Source organism: Scyliorhinus canicula, chromosome 12 (genome assembly GCF_902713615.1).
Source record: "Scyliorhinus canicula chromosome 12, sScyCan1.1, whole genome shotgun sequence".
Lineage (NCBI taxonomy): Eukaryota > Metazoa > Chordata > Chondrichthyes > Carcharhiniformes > Scyliorhinidae > Scyliorhinus > Scyliorhinus canicula.
Window position 1 is genome coordinate 1,187,609 of NC_052157.1, and position 24,722 is coordinate 1,212,330.

The following is a 24,722-nucleotide window of genomic DNA, read 5'->3' on the forward strand; positions in this document are numbered from 1 at the left end:
CCCCTGCACTGCAGCCGCGTTCCCCTGCCCGGCAGCCGCGTTCCCCTGCAGGGCAGCCGCGTTCCCCTGCAGGGCAGCCGCGTTCCCCTGCCCGGCAGCCGCGTTCCCCTGCAGGGCAGCCGCGTTCCCCTGCACGGCAGCCGCGTTCCCCTGCACTGCAGCCGCGTTCCCCTGCACTGCAGCCGCGTTCCCCTGCACGGCAGCCGCGTTCCCCTGCAGGGCAGCCGCGTTCCCCTGCACGGCAGCCGCGTTCCCATGCACTGCAGCCGCGTTCCCCTGCACTGCAGCCGCGTTCCCCTGCACTGCAGCCGCGTTCCCCTGCACGGCAGCGGCGTTCCCATGCACTGCAGCCGCGTTCCCCTGCACTGCAGCCGCGTTCCCCTGCACGGCAGCCGCGTTCCCCTGCACGGCAGCCGCGTTCCCCTGCACTGCAGCCGCGTTCCCCTGCCCGGCAGCCGCGTTCCCCTGCAGGGCAGCCGCGTTCCCCTGCACGGCAGCCGCGTTCCCCTGCACTGCAGCGGCGTTCCCCTGCACTGCAGCGGCGTTCCCCTGCACTGCAGCGGCGTTCCCCTGCACTGCAGCCGCGTTCCCCTGCACTGCGGCCGCGTTCCCCTGCACTGCGGCCGCGTTCCCATGCACTGCGGCCGCGGTCCCATGCACTGCGGCCGCGTTCCCATGCACTGCGGCCGCGTTCCCATGCACTGCGGCCGCGTTCCCATGCACTGCGGCCGCGTTCCCATGCACTGCGGCCGCGTTCCCCTGCAGGGCAGCCGCGTTCCCCTGCACGGCAGCCGCGTTCCCCTGCAGGGCAGCCGCGTTCCCCTGCAGGGCAGCCGCGTTCCCCTGCACGGCAGCGGCGTTCCCCTGCACGGCAGCGGCGTTCCCCTGCACGGCAGCCGCGTTCCCCTGCACTGCAGGCGCGTTCCCCTGCACTGCAGCCGCGTTCCCCTGCACGGCAGCCGCGTTCCCCTGCACGGCAGCCGCGTTCCCCTGCAGGGCAGCCGCGTTCCCCTGCACTGCAGCCGCGTTCCCCTGCACTGCAGCCGCGTTCCCCTGCACTGCAGCCGCGTTCCCCTGCACTGCAGCCGCGTTCCCCTGCACTGCAGCCGCGTTCCCCTGCAGGGCAGCCGCGTTCCCCTGCACGGCAGCCGCGTTCCCATGCACTGCAGCCGCGTTCCCCTGCACTGCAGCCGCGTTCCCCTGCACTGCAGCCGCGTTCCCCTGCACGGCAGCGGCGTTCCCATGCACTGCAGCCGCGTTCCCCTGCACTGCAGCCGCGTTCCCCTGCACGGCAGCCGCGTTCCCCTGCACGGCAGCCGCGTTCCCCTGCACTGCAGCCGCGTTCCCCTGCACTGCAGCCGCGTTCCCCTGCACTGCAGCCGCGTTCCCCTGCACTGCAGCGGCGTTCCCCTGCACTGCGGCCGCGTTCCCCTGCACTGCGGCCGCGTTCCCCTGCACTGCGGCCGCGTTCCCATGCACTGCGGCCGCGGGTCCCATGCACTGCGGCCGCGTTCCCATGCACTGCGGCCGCGTTCCCATGCACTGCGGCCGCGTTCCCATGCACTGCGGCCGCGTTCCCATGCACTGCGGCCGCGTTCCCCTGCAGGGCGGCCGCGTTCCCCTGCACGGCAGCCGCGTTCCCCTGCAGGGCAGCCGCGTTCCCCTGCACGGCAGCGGCGTTCCCCTGCACGGCAGCCGCGTTCCCCTGCACTGCAGCCGCGTTCCCCTGCACTGCGGCCGCGTTCCCCTGCACTGCGGCCGCGTTCCCCTGCACTGCGGCCGCGTTCCCATGCACTGCGGCCGCGTTCCCATGCACTGCGGCCGCGTTCCCATGCACTGCGGCCGCGTTCCCCTGCACTGCGGCCGCGTTCCCATGCACTGCGGCCGCGTTCCCCTGCAGGGCAGCCGCGTTCCCCTGCACGGCAGCCGCGTTCCCCTGCAGGGCAGCCGCGTTCCCCTGCAGGGCAGCCGCGTTCCCCTGCACGGCAGCGGCGTTCCCCTGCACGGCAGCGGCGTTCCCCTGCACGGCAGCGGCGTTCCCCTGCACTGCAGCGGCGTTCCCCTGCACTGCAGCCGCGTTCCCCTGCACTGCAGCCGCGTTCCCCTGCACTGCAGCCGCGTTCCCCTGCACTGCAGCCGCGTTCCCCTGCACGGCAGCCGCGTTCCCCTGCAGGGCAGCCGCGTTCCCCTGCAGGGCAGCCGCGTTCCCCTGCAGGGCAGCCGCGTTCCCCTGCCCGGCAGCCGCGTTCCCCTGCAGGGCAGCCGCGTTCCCCTGCAGGGCAGCCGCGTTCCCCTGCCCGGCAGCCGCGTTCCCCTGCCCGGCAGCCGCGTTCCCCTGCCCGGCAGCCGCGTTCCCCTGCCCGGCAGCCGCGTTCCCCTGCAGGGCAGCCGCGTTCCCCTGCCCGGCAGCCGCGTTCCCCTGCACGGCAGCCGCGTTCCCCTGCCCGGCAGCCGCGTTCCCCTGCCCGGCAGCCGCGTTCCCCTGCCCGGCAGCCGCGTTCCCCTGCCCGGCAGCCGCGTTCCCCTGCACTGCAGCCGCGTTCCCCTGCCCGGCAGCCGCGTTCCCCTGCAGGGCAGCCGCGTTCCCCTGCAGGGCAGCCGCGTTCCCCTGCACGGCAGCCGCGTTCCCATGCACTGCAGCCGCGTTCCCCTGCCCGGCAGCCGCCTTCCCCTGCAGGGCAGCCGCGTTCCCCTGCACGGCAGCCGCGTTCCCCTGCACTGCAGCCGCGTTCCCCTGCACGGCAGCCGCGTTCCCCTGCAGGGCAGCCGCGTTCCCCTGCACGGCAGCCGCGTTCCCCTGCACTGCAGCGGCGTTCCCCTGCACGGCAGCGGCGTTCCCCTGCACTGCAGCCGCGTTCCCCTGCACTGCAGCGGCGTTCCCCTGCACTGCAGCCGCGTTCCCCTGCACTGCGGCCGCGTTCCCCTGCACTGCGGCCGCGTTCCCATGCACTGCGGCCGCGGTCCCATGCACTGCGGCCGCGTTCCCATGCACTGCGGCCGCGTTCCCATGCACTGCGGCCGCGTTCCCATGCACTGCGGCCGCGTTCCCATGCACTGCGGCCGCGTTCCCCTGCAGGGCGGCGGCGTTCCCCTGCACGGCAGCCGCGTTCCCCTGCAGGGCAGCCGCGTTCCCCTGCAGGGCAGCCGCGTTCCCCTGCACGGCAGCGGCGTTCCCCTGCACGGCAGCGGCGTTCCCCTGCACTGCAGCCGCGTTCCCCTGCACTGCAGCCGCGTTCCCCTGCACTGCAGCCGCGTTCCCCTGCACTGCAGCCGCGTTCCCCTGCACGGCAGCCGCGTTCCCCTGCACGGCAGCCGCGTTCCCCTGCACGGCAGCCGCGTTCCCCTGCACGGCAGCCGCGTTCCCCTGCACGGCAGCCGCGTTCCCCTGCAGGGCAGCGGCGTTCCCCTGCACGGCAGCGGAGTTCCCCTGCACTGCAGCCGCGTTCCCCTGCACTGCAGCCGCGTTCCCCTGCACGGCAGCCGCGTTCCCCTGCACTGCAGCCGCGTTCCCCTGCACGGCAGCCGCGTTCCCCTGCACGGCAGCCGCGTTCCCCTGCACGGCAGCCGCGTTCCCCTGCAGGGCAGCCGCGTTCCCCTGCACTGCAGCCGCGTTCCCCTGCACTGCAGCCGCGTTCCCCTGCACTGCAGCCGCGTTCCCCTGCACTGCAGCCGCGTTCCCCTGCACTGCAGCCGCGTTCCCCTGCCCGGCAGCCGCGTTCCCCTGCAGGGCAGCCGCGTTCCCCTGCAGGGCAGCCGCGTTCCCCTGCACGGCAGCCGCGTTCCCATGCACTGCAGCCGCGTTCCCCTGCCCGGCAGCCGCCTTCCCCTGCAGGGCAGCCGCGTTCCCCTGCACTGCAGCCGCGTTCCCATGCACTGCAGCCGCGGTCCCATGCACTGCGGCCGCGTTCCCATGCACTGCGGCCGCGTTCCCATGCACTGCGGCCGCGTTCCCCTGCAGGGCAGCCGCGTTCCCCTGCACGGCAGCCGCGTTCCCCTGCAGGGCAGCCGCGTTCCCCTGCAGGGCAGCCGCGTTCCCCTGCACGGCAGCGGCGTTCCCCTGCACGGCAGCGGCGTTCCCCTGCACGGCAGCCGCGTTCCCCTGCACTGCAGCCGCGTTCCCCTGCACGGCAGCCGCGTTCCCCTGCACGGCCAGCGCGTTTCCCCTGCACTGCAAGCCGCGTTCCCCTGCACGGCAGCGGCGTTTCCCCTGCACTGCAGCCGCGTTCCCTGCACTGCAGCCGCGTTCCCCTGCACTGCAGCCGCGTTCCACTGCACTGCAGCCGCGTTCCCCTGCACGGCAGCGGCGTTTCCCCTGCACGGCAGCGGCGTTCCCTGCAAGGCAGCGGCGTTCCCCTGCACTGCAGCGGCGTTCCCCTGCACTGCAGCCGCGTTCCCCTGCACTGCAAGCCGCGTTTCCCCTGCACGGCAGCCGCGTTCCCCTGCACTGCAGCCGCGTCCCTGCCACTGCAGCCGCGTTCCCTGCACGGCAGCCGCGTTCCCTGCACGGCAGCCGGCGTTCCCCTGCACGGCAGCCGCGTTCCCCGCACGGCAGCCGCGTTCCCCTGCAGGGCAGCCGCGTTCCCCTGCAGGGCAGCCGCGTTCCCCTGCACGGCAGCGGCGTTCCCCTGCACGGCAGCGGCGTTCCCCTGCACTGCAGCGGCGTTCCCCTGCACTGCAGCCGCGTTCCCCTGCACTGCAGCCGCGTTCCCCTGCACTGCAGCCGCGTTCCCCTGCACGGCAGCCGCGTTCCCCTGCACGGCAGCCGCGTTCCCCTGCACGGCAGCCGCGTTCCCCTGCAGGGCAGCCGCGTTCCCCTGCACTGCAGCCGCGTTCCCCTGCACTGCAGCCGCGTTCCCCTGCACGGCAGCGGCGTTCCCCTGCACTGCAGCCGCGTTCCCCTGCACTGCAGCCGCGTTCCCCTGCACTGCAGCCGCGTTCCCCTGCACGGCAGCCGCGTTCCCCTGCACGGCAGCCGCGTTCCCCTGCACGGCAGCCGCGTTCCCCTGCACGGCAGCCGCGTTCCCCTGCAGGGCAGCCGCGTTCCCCTGCACGGCAGCCGCGTTCCCCTGCACTGCAGCCGCGTTCCCCTGCACTGCAGCCGCGTTCCCCTGCACTGCAGCCGCGTTCCCCTGCACTGCAGCCGCGTTCCCCTGCACTGCAGCCGCGTTCCCCTGCACTGCAGCCGCGTTCCCCTGCACTGCAGCCGCGTTCCCCTGCACTGCAGCCGCGTTCCCCTTCAGGGCAGCCGCGTTCCCCTGCAGGGCAGCCGCGTTCCCCTGCAGGGCAGCCGCGTTCCCCTGCAGGGCAGCCGCGTTCCCCTGCCCGGCAGCCGCGTTCCCCTGCCCGGCAGCCGCGTTCCCCTGCAGGGCAGCCGCGTTCCCCTGCACGGCAGCCGCGTTCCCCTGCAGGGCAGCCGCGTTCCCCTGCAGGGCAGCGGCGTTCCCCTGCCCGGCAGCCGCGTTCCCCTGCACTGCAGCCGCGTTCCCCTGCACTGCAGCCGCGTTCCCCTGCACTGCAGCCGCGTTCCCCTGCCCGGCAGCCGCGTTCCCCTGCCCGGCAGCCGCGTTCCCCTGCACTGCAGCCGCGTTCCCCTGCACTGCAGCCGCGTTCCCCTGCACGGCAGCCGCGTTCCCCTGCAGGGCAGCCGCGTTCCCCTGCAGGGCAGCCGCGTTCCCCTGCACTGCAGCCGCGTTCCCATGCACTGCAGCCGCGTTCCCCTGCACTGCAGCCGCGTTCCCCTGCACTGCAGCCGCGTTCCCCTGCACTGCAGCCGCGTTCCCCTGCCCGGCAGCCGCGTTCCCCTGCCCGGCAGCCGCGTTCCCCTGCCCGGCAGCCGCGTTCCCCTGCCCGGCAGCCGCGTTCCCCTGCACTGCAGCCGCGTTCCCCTGCACTGCAGCCGCGTTCCCCTGCACGGCAGCCGCGTTCCCCTGCAGGGCAGCCGCGTTCCCCTGCAGGGCAGCCGCGTTCCCCTGCACTGCAGCCGCGTTCCCCTGCAGGGCAGCCGCGTTCCCCTGCAGGGCAGCCACGTTCCCCTGCACTGCAGCCGCGTTCCCCTGCACTGCAGCCGCGTTCCCCTGCAGGGCAGCCGCGGTCCCCTGCAGGGCAGCCGCGTTCCCATGCACTGCGGCCGCGTTCCCATGCACTGCAGCCGCGTTCCCATGCACTGCTACTGTTGTTGCCCTGGGTGAAGAAGCCAGCGGATGGATGAGAATCAAGCAGCAACTTTGTCAAGGCTGCTCCTGTACCATATCTAAATCTGAACCCAACAATGTTAAATATCTGGTAAAGGAGCTCTCAACAAAAAGAATTTTGAATGGGTGCCAAATACTTCTTTTTAAATCCAATGGGATGTGCGCTTTGCTCATTCATTGCTCATGCCTAATTGAGAAGCAAGAATGAAAGAGGAAGTAGGTGAATAGGGGCGCGATTCTCTAGAAAGATTTCTAAGTGTGGTAGCGCTCAGCCCAGCAGCCAGCTTCCCAGCGCTCAGCCCAGCAGCCAGCTTCCCAGCGCTCAGCCCAGCAGCCACATTCCCAGCAGCCAGCTTCCCAGCAGCCAGCTTCCCAGCGCTCAGCCCAGCAGCCAGCTTCCCAGCAGCCAGCTTCCCAGCAGCCAGCTTCCCAGCGCTCAGCCCAGCGGCCACCTTCGCAGCAGCCACCTTCCCAGCGCTCAGTCCAGCAGCCAGCTTCCCAGCGCTCAGCCCAGCAGCCAGCTTCCCAGCTGCCAGCTTCCCAGCGCTCAGCCCAGCAGCCAGCTTCCCAGCTGCCAGCTTCCCAGCGCTCAGCCCAGCAGCCAGCTTCCCAGCGCTCAGTCCAGCAGCCAGCTTCCCAGCGCTCAGTCCAGCAGCCAGCTTCCCAGCAGCCAGCTTCCCAGCGCTCAGCCCAGCAGCCAGCTTCCCAGCGCTCAGCCCAGCAGCCAGCTTCCCAGCGCTCAGCCCAGCAGCCAGCTTCCCAGCGCTCAGCCCAGCAGCCAGCTTCCCAGCGCTCAGCCCAGCAGCCAGCTTCCCAGCGCTCAGCCCAGCAGCCAGCTTCCCAGCAGCCAGCTTCCCAGCGCTCAGCCCAGCAGCAAGCTTCCCAGCGCTCAGCCCAGCAGCCAGCTTCCCAGCAGCCAGCTTCCCAGCTGCCAGCTTCCCAGCGCTCAGCCCAGCAGCCAGCTTCCCAGCGCTCAGCCCAGCAGCCAGCTTCCCAGCGCTCAGTCCAGCAGCCAGCTTCCCAGCGCTCAGTCCAGCAGCCAGCTTCCCAGCAGCCAGCTTCCCAGCGCTCAGCCCAGCAGCCAGCTTCCCAGCGCTCAGCCCAGCAGCCAGCTTCCCAGCGCTCAGCCCAGCAGCCAGCTTCCCAGCAGCCAGCTACCCAGCAGCCAGCTACCCAGCAGCCAGCTTCCCAGCGCTCAGCGCAGCAGCCAGCTTCCCAGCAGCCAGCTACCCAGCAGCCAGCTTCCCAGCGCTCAGCCCAGCAGCCAGCTTCCCAGCGCTCAGCCCAGCAGCCAGCTTCCCACCAGCCAGCTTCCCAGCGCTCAGCCCAGCAGCCAGCTTCCCAGCGCTCAGCCCAGCAGCCAGCTTCCCAGCGCTCAGCCCAGCAGCCAGCTTCCCAGCGCTCAGCCCAGCAGCCAGCTTCCCAGCGCTCAGCCCAGCAGCCAGCTTCCCAGCAGCCAGCTTCCCAGCAGCCATCTTCCCAGCAGCCAGCTTCCCAGCGCTCAGTCCAGCAGCCAGCTTCCCAGCAGCCAGCTTCCCAGCGCCCAGCCCAGCAGCCAGCTTCCCAGCGCTCAGCCCAGCAGCCAGCTTCCCAGCAGCCAGCTTCCCAGCAGCCAGCTTCCCAGCAGCCAGCTTCCCAGCGCTCAGCCCAGCAGCCAGCTTCCCAGCACTCAGTCCAGCAGCCAGCTTCCCAGCAGCCAGCTTCCCAGCAGACAGCTTCCCAGCAGCCAGATTCCCAGCAGCCAGATTCCCAGCAGCCAGCTTCCCAGCGCTCAGCCCAGCAGCCAGCTTCCCAGCACTCAGTCCAGCAGCCAGCTTCCCAGCAGCCAGCTTCCCAGCAGCCAGCTTCCCAGCAGCCAGCTTCCCAGCAGCCAGCCCAGCAGCCAGCTTCCCAGCGCTCAGCCCAGCAGCCAGCTTCCCAGCAGCCAGCTTCCCAGCAGCCAGCTTCCCAGCGCTCAGCCCAGCAGCCAGCTTCCCAGCGGTGTATACTTATTCGAGGAACATTAAAATACCCGTACCGCATCCAGTATGACGCCTCGGGCTCTTTGTTCCGTGATGCGGACCGACCACCAATCCCATGCCCCACCCGCCAGACATTTGGGGTGGGCGGGAGAGAGCGGGAGAGGGAGAGAGAGAGAGAGAGAGAGAGAGAGAGAGAGAGTGAGAGAGAGAGAGAGAGCGATAGAGAGAGAGAGAGAGAGGAGAGAGAGGAGAGAGAGAGAGAGAGAGAGAGCGAGCACAAGGCTGGAGAATCCCACCCTGGGATTACCAATTTGCCAGGGATTTGAACCATTCCTATAGGAGAGCCATTGGAGAAACCACGAGGCTCCGTAAGAAGAATCTGATTTCGATTTAATCTATTTCATTGTCATTATCATAGGCTAAAATCTTTACATTCCAAGCAAAACTAACAGCTTTAGACAATTAAATGTAATGAATGGTGAATTCAAAACTCCCGCATTGGGTTGGAATGTGGGCTACTAGATATTAATGTGGCCAACAGGTGTGGATCTTTGGCCATCAATGTCAGCTCTGACACAGTGGGTAGCTCTCACCTCAGTCAGCAGACTGTAGATTCAGGACCTAGTACAAATATCAAGGCTGACATTCCAGGGCTGGTTTAGCACACTGGGCTAAATCGCTGGCTTTTAAAGCAGACCAAGGCAGGCCAGCAGCACGGTTCAATTCTCGTACCAGTCTCCCCGAACAGGTGCCGGAATGTGGCGACTAGGGGCTTTTCACAGTAACTTCATTGAAGCCAACTTGTGACAATAAGCGATTTTCATTTTTAAAAAAAAATTTCAGTGGAGTACTGAGGGAATGCTGCAGTGGAGTACTGAGGGAATGCTGCAGTGGAGTACTGAGGGAATGCTGCAGTGGAGTACTGAGGGAATGCTGCAGTGGGGTACTGAGGGAATGCTGCAGTGGGGTACTGAGGGAATGCTGCAGTGGAGTACTGAGGGAATGCTGCAGTGGGGTACTGAGGGAATGCTGCAGTGGGGTACTGAGCGAATGCTGCAGTGGAGTACTGAGGGAATGCTGCAGTGGAGTACTGAGGGAATGCTGCAGTGGAGTACTGAGGGAATGCTGCAGTGGAGTACTGAGGGAATGCTGCAGTGGAGTACTGAGGGAATGCTGCAGTGGAGTACTGAGGGAATGCTGCACTGTCAAAGGTGTCATTGTTTGCGTGAAATATTAAGCTAAGACCCAGCCTGCTTTCTCAGGCGGCTGTAAAAGGTTCCATGGCAGTTGTTTTGATAAGAGGAGGAATTATTTTCGGGGACATGACCAAATGTTACCCCTCAATAAACATCACTTAAAGAAAAAGATTATCTCGTTATCAACCTATAGTTTTTGGGAGTGGAATGTGAACAAATTAGCTGCTGATTTCCCACATTACAACAGTCAATCAACTTCAAGAGCAATTCACTGACCGTAGAGCACTTTGGTCAGAGAGCTACTCATAAATGTAAAACTTTTTTCTTTCATCAGATCATGACCTTGCCCAAGAGTGATAATTCTTACCTGTTAATATCTTGTTGGTAGTAATTTTTATTGAAGTACTCGGCCAGGTGGGGGGTGTTACACAAACACTGCAAGATGGAATTCATGTAGCAGGTGTTGCCAAGGTTTCTCAGGCCAGTCAGTGCTCGCCCCATCCCTCCATATACAGGATTCAGGTTTCGGATTTGAGAAGCAGAGGGGCTGGAGATTTCAGTTTTGGTGTAGCCAGGTGGCCTGCAGAAGGTGCAAAACAAATTTCCATTTGATTTAGGACAAGGAACAGCGGGTATCAAGGCTCTCAATTACAATAATTTGCAATGCAAATATTATTTACTGTCTGAAATGATGGAAACTAGTATGCAGAAAATCTGAGGAATTAGTTTAGTATTGTTTGGCTGTAGGTTTTTCAAGGTAATTGCCACGATTTAGGTGGTGACCAAAAAACATTACATTACAATATAATTAGAAAATTGAACCATAGCTACAGCCTCCGTAAAACCTAACTGTGTAGGATCCCTTAAGCCCAAAGGCCTGCAGAGATAGGGGTGGATGGTGAGGGCCTGGTAAAGGGGTGGGTGGTGAGGGCCTGGTAAAGGGGTGGGTGGTGAGGCCCTGGTAAAGGGGTGGGTGGTGAGGGCCTGGTAAAGGGGTGGGTGGTGAGGGCCTGGTAAAGGGGTGGATGATGAGGGCCTGGTAAAGGGGTGGATGGTGAGGGCCTGGTAAAGGGGTGGATGGTGAGGGCCTGGTAAAGGGGTGGATGGTGAGGGCCTGGTAAAGGGGTGGATGGTGAGGGCCTGGTAAAGGGGTGGATGGTGAGGGCCTGGTAAAGGGGTGGATGGTGAGGGCCTGGTAAAGGGGTCGATGGTGAGGGCCTGGTAAAGGGGTGGGTGGTGAGGGCCTGGTAAAGGGGTGGATGGTGAGGGCCCGGTAAAGGGGTGGATGGTGAGGGCCTGGTAAAGGGGTGGATGGTGAGGGCCTGGTAAAGGGGTGGATGGTGAGGGCCTGGTAAAGGGGTGGATGGTGAGGGCCTGGTAAAGGGGTGGGTGGTGAGGGCCTGGTAAAGGGGTGGGTGGTGAGGGCCTGGTAAAGGGGTGGGTGGTGAGGGCCTGGTAAAGGGGTGGGTGGTGAGGGCCTGGTAAAGGGGTGGGTGGTGAGGGCCTGGTAAAGGGGTGGGTGGTGAGGGCCTGGTAAAGGGGTGGGTGGTGAGGGCCTGGTAAAGGGGTGGGTGGTGAGGGCCTGGCAAAGGGGTGTACCTCACCCACGTTTGGGTTCTTTGGATGTCAGGCCCAGTGTGGCAATAACCAATAACAAAGACTTGGGAACAGAACATTAGTAAATAAAATTCTCATTTTTACAAGAGATAATTAATGATTTGAGTGTGTCAATAATCACATACAGAATCTAAACGACTTGAAAATAATAAGAAAGGACCTACTTGGTGTCCCGATTGATTCTGGGCACTAGTTTTGTTGTCACTTTGCTTTGCTCATCCTGAACTGCTTGGGCAATATCCGGGGAGGAGAATGAGCGTTTTAACTTGGGAACATCAACATCTGTTGCACTTTGTGGTTTGGCTTTATGAGCTGGAGGGGTGGCAGGAGGTGTAATCGACGGGACCATTTCAGGTGGATACATGTGAACAACGTTCGTTGGTGAATGATAATAACGGTAGGTTCCAGTCACCACATCAAGAAACTAAAAAGGAGGAAATACAAGGTGCAAGTTCCACTGAAAAGATTAGATTGACTTGTTTTCTACCGTAATACCAAAAAAAGGAGCCATCTGCAGTGAAACTTATTCTATTAAAAGAATAATTTAAAAAGTTGGAAAAACGCGCCTGATAGTTAATTATTTTCTCAAAGCTGTGTGTTGGAGATTACAGAAATAACTGTGCTTCTGACAACTTGGATTGACACGGTTTCTTCAAGCCAATGTTAATCTTGCTGCAATTACACAAAAGTAGTATGTTTAGCTTGTGATTAAGGTGTCTTAAAAGTAAGGTAATCATTGATTTTCAGGTGAAGTGTTCTGCTAATACATCTCGAGAACTATTTACTTATTTACAGATGGCTAATGGAATATTGTTTACATTTGAAGGATCCCTGGAGCGTAGATAACTAGAGGGGTATCATGTTTTGTCCTGGCTAAACAAGTCAAAAGACATCTGGTAAGAAAGACAAAAGAATGCCTTATGCTTTGGGTACATCTTATATAGTTAATGGGAACTGCCAGATCTGACTGAAAAGGCAGTTGGTCTTTAGAACTCTCATCTCAACATAGGTTTAGTCCCAGTTTAGTCTCTTCAAACAATCTACACAGAGAAAAACAAGTAGAAAGCTTTTGGTTAACTTTAGTCATGAGTGTATATTTAAAGTATACTGGTTTGCTTAATTGGAAGGTTTAGGAAGTTAGTTAAGGTTTTCTATTTTACATAAGAACTGTTGTAATTGTTACCTGTAAAGTTATTTCTTTATTACTAATGTGGTTAATTCTGTGTTTAAATTTGTTTTAACATAGAAGATACCTTTTGGTCAGTGTTAACATTCCTGTGGTGCAGTAACAATTTGGAAATAGTGGAATTCTTGTCCAGGATCCGAACAGCTGGAAAATGTAAATGAATCCCCTGGGGAAAATACCCATCTATTTTTCCCCAAAAGTCATAACTTGGGTCACTGTACCTTCATCCAACCTGGTGGTAAGCCTGGAACTGACCGGCCCATTTCCTCACTCCTTGCTCTGACTAATGTATCTCTATGTTCCTATATTAAAAAAAACAGAAGTTTCATATTTAAACGTTTCGTGTAGATAGCTAAAAGAAAAATATTCTCAAGCAGAAAACATTTTCCACAAAACACACGCAGATATAATTCAAATTTCAAAAACATAAGTAGTAAATAGGCACTGTTTCAGATACTGAGACCCAGAACCTAATCGCTAGGTGATGCACTCCAAGTGCAAGGTTCAGGTGATGTGGGGAATAACTGGAATGGGTGCTCACACAGCATTCCGTCCCCATTCTATAGTCTATATTTCTTTATACTATGTTCACAACTATAAATGCCCCCAAAAATGTCACATAATTAGACTCTTGTGCTAGTGTGTTTGACCTGATAACACAAGGCTTCCTGGGCAGCTCACCACCAAGGACAATTGGGAATGGGTAACATATGCTGGCCTAGCCAACAATACCCATCCTATGAACAAATTCTTCAAAGAAATCAAGGTTGAAGACTTCCATGGGTCACTCTTCCAATTCTAAACCACTGTGTTGCCAGTGGGTCACAACAGGCCACGAATAGTGCTGGAAGAGTCTGGGACATTGGCTGAAAGATAATTGTTGAATATAACTACTATCAGGCTATTGCTTGTCTAGTCTGTGGGACAGTCTCCCAAATTTGGCAGACACCCTGATATTATGGAGGAGGATTCTGGGGTAACTGGGTTTGGTGCGACAGTCATATCCAGAATGAAAAAGTTAAAATGTAAATAACTATTAGCAACAAAAAAAAAAATTTGACCTAGAGAATTTCTTGAATTTGTGCTTTTATCTTCTTTGAGGATAATAATAATCGCTTATTGTCACAAGGAGGCTTCAATGAAGTTACTGTGAAAAGCCCCTAGTTGCCACATTCCGGCGCCTGTTCTGGGAGGGTGACACGGGAGCTGAACCCGCACTGCTGGCCTTGTTCGGCATTAGAAGTCAGCTGTTTCGCCCACTGTGCTAAACCAGCCCCTGGATGTGTGTTCCTTGGCCTCGCATTTTCCTGCCACCCTTGACCAATGTCATGGCTGTACCTAAACTGGCTATTTATAAATTAGTCATTGCTACATATACCTCAATGAATGTAAACATACTCTGAAAATCTGTCATTCCATAATGACCACCCAGTTTGTTACAATTTTCACAGGAATTAAAGTACAGCAGTAATAACGATTTGGTCCACTGGGACTGTATTGGTGAATGGAACCATTTAGTCTAATCCCATTTCCCTTCTTAGAGAAATTTCAAGGAAAAAGGAGATTAAGAAATCTTCCTTATTGGTCAAGTGCTCTTCTTTCTTCCATCATTGTTTAATGTGATTTTTTCCCTTTCTAATTGATGGACAAATAAAAATAACCATACATCAACGGGACAGTAACTCCAACAATAACAATGGTGTGTGGAAGGGAGAGGAAGAAGGGGTATGCTTACTGAAAAAAAACACTGATGTGTAGTTTGAGATGAAAGACAGTGTCAGTAAGCCCCATTTCCAGATTTGCCAGCAGCCAGGAGAGATTGTAAAAAGCAAGGCTCTAAGACATGGCCGAGAATGGCATGGTTATCCCACTCTAAGATCTAATCTCCACAGCCCGGTTGAGACAACACTGGGAGAGAAGACCATGCATTTCATACAGTCAGGAAGTATAATCGGAGGCGATCATCTATGAGCCACAAACATCTGAGCAGGGCGCCTCAAACGGAACACTGGTAAGGACTTGAAATTAGATTATAAAACATTTCCACTACTGCTGGAATGTGACCAGGGATAAGGTTCACCACTACGTAGAAGAGTGAAGCTCTAATAAAACAGAACCAAACAGCTTTGAAAGTGGGCAGCTATACAATTCAGTTCAGCAGGTTACACTCATTACTACCAAATAGCTATAAGTTTTAAGTTCTCCAAAATGGAAAACGATAACAATCATTAAGTTTAGCGGTAATACTATCTTACTTCAGTGTTTTTTGGGGTGTAATATTTCCAAGTTGTGTACCTGTTTCTCTGTGCTTGTGCCACTGCACTCTGGCTCACAGACAGATTGCTCACCAACGCTTTTACTTGGGTCTACTTGGTCGTTTATCTGGCTTTCAATTTTTCCCTTTTTTTCCGGTGATGTCGTTTCTTGCTCTGCTAATCTTTTTCTTTCGGCTTCTTCTTTCCGCTGTCTATCTTCACTTTCCTGCATTTTCTGCTCCTCGTTTTCTCTTTGTTCTCTCTCCTGCTCCACTTTTATTTGAAGCTCCTTTTCTTCCTCCTCACGCTGCTCATTTTCTCTGCGCTCTTGTTCTTCCCTTTCTCTTTCCAATCTCTCCTTCTCTTTTCTCTGTTCCTCCTGCCTTCTTTCACGCTGTTCTTTTTCCTTCCTGGCCTTCTCGCTAATGAGTGCTGCTTCAGCATGGATCTGGTTTCTCTCTTCGTCGGTTAGCAGATTCTGTGCTTCTACCAATGGTTTTGTTGACCGATCAGGAATCATTGGTCCATTGCGGATAGGTAGATCGTCAGTGCCAGCACCATCCTGTTTAGATGGAGACCGGTCTGCCAGTTTCAATGAAGGTTTTTTAGTTCGATCAACCTGTTCAAACAAAAAAGCACAATAGTCTGCATGGTAATTTAAAATCTTACAAAGATATTCACTTAGAATAGTAATCAGAAATAGGCTATTCAATTCATGTACATTGGAGGTAGATGGAATGAAAGGGTGCCCCAAATTAATCAGAAATAACATTCAAACCACATGCATTCCAGGCAGTGACCATTGCAATAGGAGAGAATCTAGGTATCTCCCTTTGACACTCATTAGTATTACCATTGCTGACTTCCCCACAAACAACATACTGGGGGTAAGCAGTAACCAGAAACTGAACTGGTCCAACTATATAAATATTCTGGCTGTAAGAGGAGGCCAGAGGCTGGGAATTCTGCAGCAAGTAACTCACCTGATTATCAAAAGCCTGCCAACATCCACAAGGTGCAAGTCAGGAATGTGATGAAATACTTTCCACTTGCCTGAATGCAGTTCCAACACTCAAGAAACTCAACACCACCCAGGACAAAGCAGCTGCTGAACTTGACACTCCAACCACCAACTTCAACATTCACGCCCTACACTACCAGCTCACAGCAATTTCTGTGTCAACCATGTACAAGAGGCAAGACAGCAAGTCGCCAAGGTTCCTTTGACAGCACCTTCCAAACCTGTGCTCCATCTCCTAAATTCCCTTCCAAACCATGTACTATCTTGACCTGGAACTATGTTGCCATTAATTCGCTGTCATTAGGTTCTAATAATCTTTATTATTGTCACAAGTAAGCTTACATCAACACTGCAATGAAGTTACTGTGAAAAGCCCCTAGTCGCCACATTCCGGCACCTGTACAGGAGGCTGGTCTGGGAATTGAACCTGCGCTACTGGCGTTGTTCTGCGTTATAAACCAGCTATTTAGCCCACTGTGCTAAACCAGCATATCTGGTTATACTGGGTTCCCACATGGGGAGGCAGTGATATCGTCATTGGTCACAGGGTTCGAAACCAGCCAAAGCAGATGGCGGAATTTGAATTCAATAACAATCTGGAATTAAACATAACCATGAAATCATTGTCAATCTAGTTCACTAATGTCCTTTAGGGAAGGAAATCTTACTGATTTGACTCTGAAATGGCTCAACAAGCCATTAACGTTTGAGGGCAATTAGGGATGGGCAACAAATGCTGTAACTGGGGAGGATCAAAGAAAGTCGCTGATCACCAGCAACTTCAGCAAGGCGAGCGCTCAGATTCAGCAGGTGAGTCCTTTCACACCTATCTCCTGATCCTTGTGCCTGCCTAAACAACCTTTGGATCAGGCAGCGCACCTCCTCCAGCTTCCCTTCCTACATCCCCTCTCACCACTGCAGGGTTCTGTTCCCAGATAAACACTAGCGTTCACATCAGCCTATGTGAATTTTTTTGGCAAACCTGACATAAATCAGTTGTTTGAATGTTAAAGATGAGAGTTTGGCCTGCTTTCTGTTTCCATCAGTCCACTGATTTCACTAAAACAAGCTGCACAGGCATTAACAAGGGAGAGTGAGGAATGTCACTGCGAGCAAAGCAACAGAAGCAGGAATACGAAGCACAGTGCATACTTTGTACTAACATGACAATACACATACCTGTGGAATGGTTTTTACGGCAATAGGCTTCCCACTGTTCGGAACCCCAGGACCAAGGATACCATTAGGCACATGTACAGATTTTATGCTGACTTTCTTTGGTATCTCTTCCAGCTCAGATACATGTTCATTAAAACTCTCCAATTCTTGGAAAGCCTTCTTTTCATCAACATCTTCGGAGGGTGGGGAAGGTTCCTCCAAGGTTGGGTAACTGAAATTCACTGTCATTAAAAATGAATGAATAGAGTGGCTGTGGAATGAATACAGTACTATATTCCAGAACACAAGCAAGAGGAACACAAGCAGAACACAGACCATATGTCCTATTGAGCCTGCTCCGCCTTTCAGTATCATGGCTGAACTCGGGCTTCAACACACCTTTCCCTACCTGTTCCCATGCCCCTTAAATCACTGCAGGATCCAAGATTGTCGATCGCAGCCAATGAGAACATCCACCCTTCTCTGGGGTCGAGGATTCCAAAGATTCACAACCCTTTGATGAAGGCATTTCTCGAGTCGATCCCAAACGACTGGCCCCCTATCCTGAGACCGTAGCCTCCCCAACAGGTGGAAGCTATCTCTCACCGTCTACCCGATTAACCCCTCAGAACTTTGTAGGCTTCAATGCCATGGCATCTCATTATTCTAAACACCAGGGAAAATAGCCCAATTTACTCAGCCTCTCGTCATAGGACAACCCACCCATCAAAAGTGGATAAAATGATATGGAGGTTCCTTCATTTGTGAAGATCACCTGTGGAGCTTCACCAAACTAGCAGTCAGAAGCCACATGTTTGATTCCCATAATGCTCAGTGGGTGATGTCAGCTGCAGCAGCAATGATAATTGGTTAGTCTCTCTTGCCATTGACCAACTCTTCTGACCCCCAGGGACCCCCCTCCCACTGACTCAGCAAGGTTAGGCTGTAATGATTTTCATGGTTGAAGTGATTCCAGTGTCACATGATTGGGCATAAAAGCATACATGCCCATTGCATCTACTGCACACTGCTACTCTCACTCTTGGTGCTACCCATCATTCCCCACTTTCTTCCTGTACAGGCTAAATGCCTAAATTGAAGCAATTTAAAGGAATTATTTTCAGCTGTTCTTAGCCTGTGTTTCCTCCATCTTCACTCTAGGTGTTTCCCTATTCAAACTTTACCAACCATGCACCACATGTTTGTAATGGACCATCTCACACTGCACTTGTGAATGTTTTACATCTCCATCCTTAAAGATATACTCGTAAGGTTTAGAAAGAGCAGACCCTCAGACATCCAGGAAGCTGTACTTACAGGACACTTGGACAGATCCATGGGTTTCTTCCTTTGGAACAGTCACTTTGGCGTTAGTGGTATACATTGGGTAGCAGAGAAGCCAGCTGTCGTAGCCACCTTCCAGTACCAGCGGTTCACTCCGAAGAATTATCTGGCTATCCCACTGAAACATTAAAATTTATAAGTTGAAAATTCAGTGCCCTTCCAGCAAGTGATCTTGCACTTTCCCGCATCAACTGTTAGAAACTTGTGACCCATCATGATTTTTACTTCACTCAAATGAGGAGAGAACAGAAATAAGCGAAGCCCGTGGCCACGGTTCACTGCATCCCCATGTGGCACCTGAAGAATGTCACATGCGGGTGGCATGGTTACAGCACTGCAGGATAATGGAAAGGCAGACAATATTGAACGTCAATTCTCTGTAGGGAACTGGAAGGGAAGCAGTAAATCCTGAAGAGATAGTTACGACGCACGCACAGGAGGAGGTACAACAGAATATTTGAGAAAAAGATTGCTAAACCGTATAAAGTTGCTAAACCTTATAAAGTGCATCCTTGAGGCTGTGAAGAATGGTTCCCCTTTTCACCGTGTCGATGGAGCTGAACCAATCCAACAAAACAATGTAATCCACAAACTGACGCTTCTGCCACATGTCTTTTGACTCCTCTGGAAGTTTCAACTCTATCTGGTTAACGGTGATGCTGCAGAAAACAGTTTTAAAGTCATTTAGTTCCTCTCTCTGAGCAGTAAACTTTGATACAAATTAACATTATCTGTTAAGTCACGATTCAATGAGTATGACAATGTACCAGACACGAACATCATTCCTGGCCATGTCCTGTCTTACTGGCAGGACAGACCCAACAGAGATGGTGACCAGTGGAATAGAGTCAGAGGGAGCTTCCCTGGGAATCCTCAACAACAACTCTGGACCCCATGAATTCTCATGGTATCAGGTTTGGGTGGGGGAACTTTAATGCCCATCGCCACGAGTGGCTCACAGCACCATTGCAGACGTGGCCAGTCCGAAAGGGTACAGCCATGAGACAGGGTCTGCACCACGTGGCCGAGTCCGAAAGGGTACAGCCACGCGACAGGGTCTGCACCACGTGGCCGAGTCCGAAAGGGTACAGCCACGAGACAAGGTCTGCACCACGTGGCCGAGTCCGAAAGGGTACAGCCACGCGACAGGGTCTGCACCACGTGGCCGAGTCCGAAAGGGTACAGCCACGAGACAGGGTCTGCACCACGTGGCGAGTCCGAAAGGGTACAGCCACGAGACAGGGTCTGCACCGCGTGGCCGAGTCCGAAAGGGTACAGCCATGAGACAGGGTCTGCACCGCGTGGCCGAGTCCGAAAGGGTACAGCCATGAGACAGGGTCTGCACTGCGTGGCCGAGTCTGAAAGGGTACAGCCACGAGACAGGGTCTGCACCGCGTGGCGAGTCCGAAAGGGTACAGCCACGAGACAAGGTCTGCACCACGTGGCGAGTCCGAAAGGGTACAGCCACGAGACAAGGTCTGCAGCACGTGGCCGAGTCCGAAAGGGTACAGCCACGAGACAGGGTCTGCACTGCGTGGCCGAGTCCGAAAGGGTACAGCCACGAGACAAGGTCTGCAGCACGTGATAACAAAGAACGAAGAAACGTACAGCACAGGAACAGGCCCTTCGGCCCTCCAAGCCCATGCCGACCATGCTGCCCGACTAAACTAAAACCTTCTACACTTCCGGGGTCCGTATCCCTCTATTCCATCCTATTCATGTATTTGTCAAGATGCCCCTTAAACGTCACTATCGTCCCTGCTTCCACCACCTCCTCCGGCAGTGAGTTCCAGGCACCCACTACCCTCTGTGTAAAAAACTTGCCTCGTACATCTCCTCTAAACCTTGCCCCTCGCACCTTAAACCTATGCCCCCTAGTAATTGATCCCTCTAGCCTGGGGAAAAGTCTCTGACTATCCACTCTGTCTATGCCCCTCATAATTTTGTAAACCTCAATCAGGTTGCCCCTCAACTTCCGTCGTTCCAGTGAGAACAAACCGAGTTTATTCAACCTCTCCTCATAGCTAATGCCCTCCATACCAGGCAACATCCTGGTAAATCCCTTCTGCACCCTCTCTAACGCCTCCACATCCTTCTGGTAGTGTGGCAACCAGAATTGAACACTATACTCCAAGTGTGACCTATCTAAGGTTCTATACAGCTGCAACATGACTTGCCAATTCTTATACTCAATGTCCCGGCCAATGAAGGCAAGCATGCCGTATGCCTTCTTGACTACCTTCTCCACCTGTGTTGCCCCTTTCAGTGACCTGTGGACCTGTACACCTAGATCACTCTGACTTTCAATACTCTTGAGGGTTCTACCATTCACTGTATATTCCCGACCTGCATTAGACCTTTCAAATGAAGGGCTGGTTTAGAACAGGGCTAAAGAGCTAGCTTTTAAAGCAGACCAAGGCAGGCCAGCAGCATGGTTCAATTCCCGTACCAGCCTCCCCAAACAGGAACCGGAATGTGGCGACTAGGGGCTTTCCACAGTAACTTCATTTGAAGCCTACTTGTGACAATCAACGATTTTAATTTCATTCATATTATAGGCAGCACAGTGGTTAGCACTGTGGCTTTGCAGCGCCAAGGTCCCAGGTTTGATATCCTGCTGGGTCACTGTCTGTGTGGAGTCTGCACGTTCTCCCCGTGTCTGCGTGGGTTTCCTCCGGGTGCTCCGGTTTCCTCCCACAGTCCAAAGACGTGCAGGTTAGGTGAATTGGCCATGCTAAAATTGTCCTTTGCGTCCAAAAAATGTTCGGAGGAGTTATTGGGGGATGGGGTGGAGATAAGGGCTTGGGTGGGTCGGTGCAGACCCGATGGGCCGAATGGCCTCCTTCCGCACTGTATGTTCTATGTTAAAATGCGCTACCTCACATTTGTCCGGATTAAACTCCATCTGCCATCTCTCCGCCCAAGTCTCCAAACGATCTAAATCCTGCTGTATCCTCTGACAGTCCTCATCGCTATCCGCAATTCCACCAACCTTTGTGTCGTCTGCAATCTTACTAATCAGACCTGTTACATTTTCCTCCAAATCATTCATATATACTATGTACAGCAAAGGTCCCAGCACTGATCCCTGCGGAACACCACTAGTCACAGCCCTCCAATCAGAAAAGCACCCTTCCATTGCTACTCTCTGCCTTCTATGACCTAGCCAGTTCTGTATCCACCTTACCAGCTCACCCCTGATCTGGTGTGACTTCACCTTTTGTACCAGTCTGCCATGAGGGACCTTGTCAAAGGCCTTACTGATGTCCATACAGACAACATCCACTGCCCTACCTGCATCAATCATCTTTGTGACCTCTTCGAAAAACTCTATCAAGTCAGTGAGACACAACCTCCCCTTCACAAAACCATGCTGCCTCTCACAAATGCTTCCAAATGGGAGTAGATCCTGTCTCGAAGAATTCTCTCCAGTAATTTCCCTACCACTGACGTAAGGCTCACCGGCCTGTAGTTCCCTGGATTATCCTTGCTACCATCTTAAACAAAGGAACAACATTGGCTATTCTCCAGTCCTCCGGGACATCACCTGAAGGCAGTGAGGATCCAAAGATTTCTGTCAAGGCCTCAGCAGTTTAATTGCCCACGACCATTCATGGCCAAATGTGGCAGGATTGCAGAGCTTAGATCTGATGCATTGGTTGAGTAATCGCTTGGCTTTATTTATTACTTGCTGCTTATGATGTTTGGCACGCAGTGCTGTAGCTTCACCAGGCTGGCATCTCATTTTTATGTATGCCTGGTGTTGCTCCTAACGTGCCCTCCTGCACTCTTCATTGAATCCCCCACGATCAACATTCTGGTGGTTATCACTGATCAGAAACTGAACTGGACGAGCCATAAAACTACTGTGGCTACAAGCAGCAGGTCAGAGGCACAGAATCCTGTGGTGAGTGGGGTACTCTCCACTTGCCTGGATGAGTGCAGCTCCAACAACACTCAAGAAGCTCGACACCATCCAGGACAAAGCAGCCACTCTTGACCCCATCCACAAACATGCAATCGGTCCACCACCAACGAACAGGCAACAATGTGTGCGATCTACAAGATTCACTGCAGGAACTCACCAAGGCTCTTTAGTCAGCACCGTACAAACCCACGAGCTCTACCATCTGAAAGGACAAGGTTGGCAGACCAAACTTGGAAATATATCCTTCCTTCACTGTTGCTGGGTCAGAAACCTGGAAATGCTCCACAAAAGCACAGTGGAAGTACCTACGCCACACAGACTGCAGCGGTTCACAGATTCATAGAATTTACTGTGCAGAAGGAGGACATTCGGCCCATCGAGTTTGCATCAGCTCTTGGAAAGAGCACCCCACCCAAGCCCACACCTCCACCCTATCCCTGTAACCCAAACTAACTATTTTGGACGTTAAGGGCAATTTAGCATGGCCAATCCACCGGACTGCACATCTTTGGGCTGTGGGAGGAAACCGGAGCACCCGGAGGAAAACAACGCACACACGGGGAGAATGTGCAGACTCCGCACAGATGGTCACCCAAGCCAGGAATCGAACCTGGGACCCTGGAGCTGTGAAGCCACTGTGCTACTGTGCCCCCCCCCCCCCCCCCCCCCCACCCACACACGTTAGCTAGCTCACCAGCACCTTCGAGAGAAATTAGGGATGAATGATAAATGCTGCTCTAGTCAGCAATGCCCACCTCCCATGAAGGAATAAAAAAACCTTAAATTTTCTTGCAAAACTTTAATAGTAGTTGTCAATACAATTTCAAACTTTGTACTTAATTTCCTACCCTGGACTGACAGCTTCCTCCGGCACACTTATACAGCATGATCTGGCCACGTGTATGTGGGATTCCTGGTAATCTTTGTTGCTTCGGGCATCCATAATGATCACTTCAGTGTTTTCATCTTGTAACATCGCAAACAACTTTTCTGCAGTGATAGTTCTCTGAGGCAAATCTGTTTTTCAAAAAGGAAATATAATGAGAAAATAAAGCAACCAACAGTTTAGTCAAACAAAAGTTATAAGTGAAAGTTGGTGAAGAGTGGAGAGGGGAGATCTGTAAAACTCACTTTTAATTTGTGCTTAAATACAGAAGCCAAAAGGACCAGTGCTTTCATTGATCGATATTGATGACCTAGACTTGGGTATGCAGTGCACAATTTCAAAATAGAAGTATTGTGAACTGGGGAGAACAGCAGGGAACTTGAAAAGGGCATAGATGGGCTGTTGGAATGGGTGAATAACAAACAAATTAAATTTCATGAAGTAAAGCGATGTACTGTACTTTGGTAGAGAGGCAATATGCAATAAAAGGCACCATTTTTAAAAAAATTTAGAGTACTCAATTTTTTCTTCTTCCCCCAATTAAGGGGCAATTTAGCGAGGCCAATCCACCTGCTCTGCACATCTTTGGGTTGTGGGGGTGAGACCCACGCAGACTCCGGGAGAGTGTACAAACTCCACACGGACGAAGACCTGAGGCCAGGATTGATCCCGGGTGCTAACCACACTGATTGACATTTATTGTCACAAGTCCAAAGTACAGTGAAAAGCATTTTTCTGCGGCCAAGGGAACATACACAGTACGGACATAATAGTTAAAGAAAATAATCGAGAGTACATTGACACATAGTAGATCAACAAATAGCGATTGGTGAAGAGGGGCCAAACAAAGCAAATACATAAGCAAGAGCAGCATAGGGCCTCGTGAACAGTGCCACTGTGCCTCGTGAACAGTGCCACTGTGCCTCGTGAACAGTGCCACGGTGCCTCCTGAACAGTGCCACGGTGCCTCCTGAACAGTGCCACGGTGCCTCCTGAACAGTGCCACGGTGCCTCCTGAACAGTGCCACCGTGCCTCGTGAACAGTGCCACCGTGCCTCGTGAACAGTGCCACCGTGCCTCGTGAACAGTGCCACCGTGCCTCGTGAACAGTGCCACCGTGCCTCGTGAACAGTGCCACCGTGCCTCGTGAACAGTGCCACCGTGCCTCGTGAACAGTGCCACGGTGCCTCGTGAACAGTGGCACGGTGCCTCGTGAACAGTGGCACTGTGCCTCGTGAACAGTGCCACTGTGCCTCGTGAACAGTGCCACTGTGCCTCGTGAACAGTGCCACTGTGCCTCGTGAACAGTGCCACGGTGCCTCGTGTACAGTGCCACGGTGCCTCGTGAACAGTGCCACGGTGCCTCGTGAACAGTGCCACTGTGCCTCGTGAACAGTGCCACTGTGCCTCGTGAACAGTGCCACTGTGCCTCGTGAACAGTGCCACTGTGCCTCGTGAACAGTGCCACTGTGCCTCGTGAACAGTGCCACTGTGCCTCGTGAACAGTGCCACTGTGCCTCGTGAACAGTGCCACTGTGCCTCGTGAACAGTGCCACTGTGCCTCGTGAACAGTGCCGCGGTGCCTCGTGAACAGTGCCGCGGTGCCTCGTGAACAGTGCCGCTGTGCCTCGTGAACAGTGCCGCTGTGCCTCGTGAACAGTGCCACTGTGCCTCGTGAACAGTGCCACTGTGCCTCGTGAACAGTGCCGCCGTGCCTCGTGAACAGTGCCGCCGTGCCTCGTGAACAGTGCCGCTGTGCCTCGTGAACAGTGCCACTGTGCCTCGTGAACAGTGCCACCGTGCCTCGTGAACAGTGCCACTGTGCCGCCCCAAAAGACACAGATCTGCAGCTCTGCAGAAATTGATGAACTTGGAAGAGCAGGTTGAGAAAATGATTATCTTGGGCTCTGTTTTATAGAGACAGGCTTACATCAAACAGCCAAGGAAGTTGGTTTGGCCTCAAGTAAAAGTGTGTCTAA

At 55.0% G+C, this 24,722-nt stretch overlaps 1 protein-coding gene across 3 annotated transcripts in view; it reads right to left on the reverse strand.

Annotated features, from left to right (window-relative positions):
* Positions 1–24,722, reverse strand: part of usp8 (ubiquitin specific peptidase 8) — a 69,445-nt gene that overhangs the window by 11,755 nt on the left and 32,968 nt on the right. For all 3 annotated transcript variants that reach the window (XM_038812945.1, XM_038812946.1, XM_038812943.1), the window contains exons 7-14: positions 22,706–22,874; positions 18,426–18,588; positions 17,903–18,047; positions 16,607–16,827; positions 14,447–15,025; positions 12,373–12,453; positions 11,130–11,389; positions 9,716–9,928 (exon numbers count right to left, since the gene is read on the reverse strand). In XM_038812945.1, the coding sequence (XP_038668873.1) occupies positions 9,716–9,928; positions 11,130–11,389; positions 12,373–12,453; positions 14,447–15,025; positions 16,607–16,827; positions 17,903–18,047; positions 18,426–18,588; positions 22,706–22,874 (1,831 nt within the window). The remainder of the gene's footprint in view (positions 1–9,715; positions 9,929–11,129; positions 11,390–12,372; positions 12,454–14,446; positions 15,026–16,606; positions 16,828–17,902; positions 18,048–18,425; positions 18,589–22,705; positions 22,875–24,722) is intronic.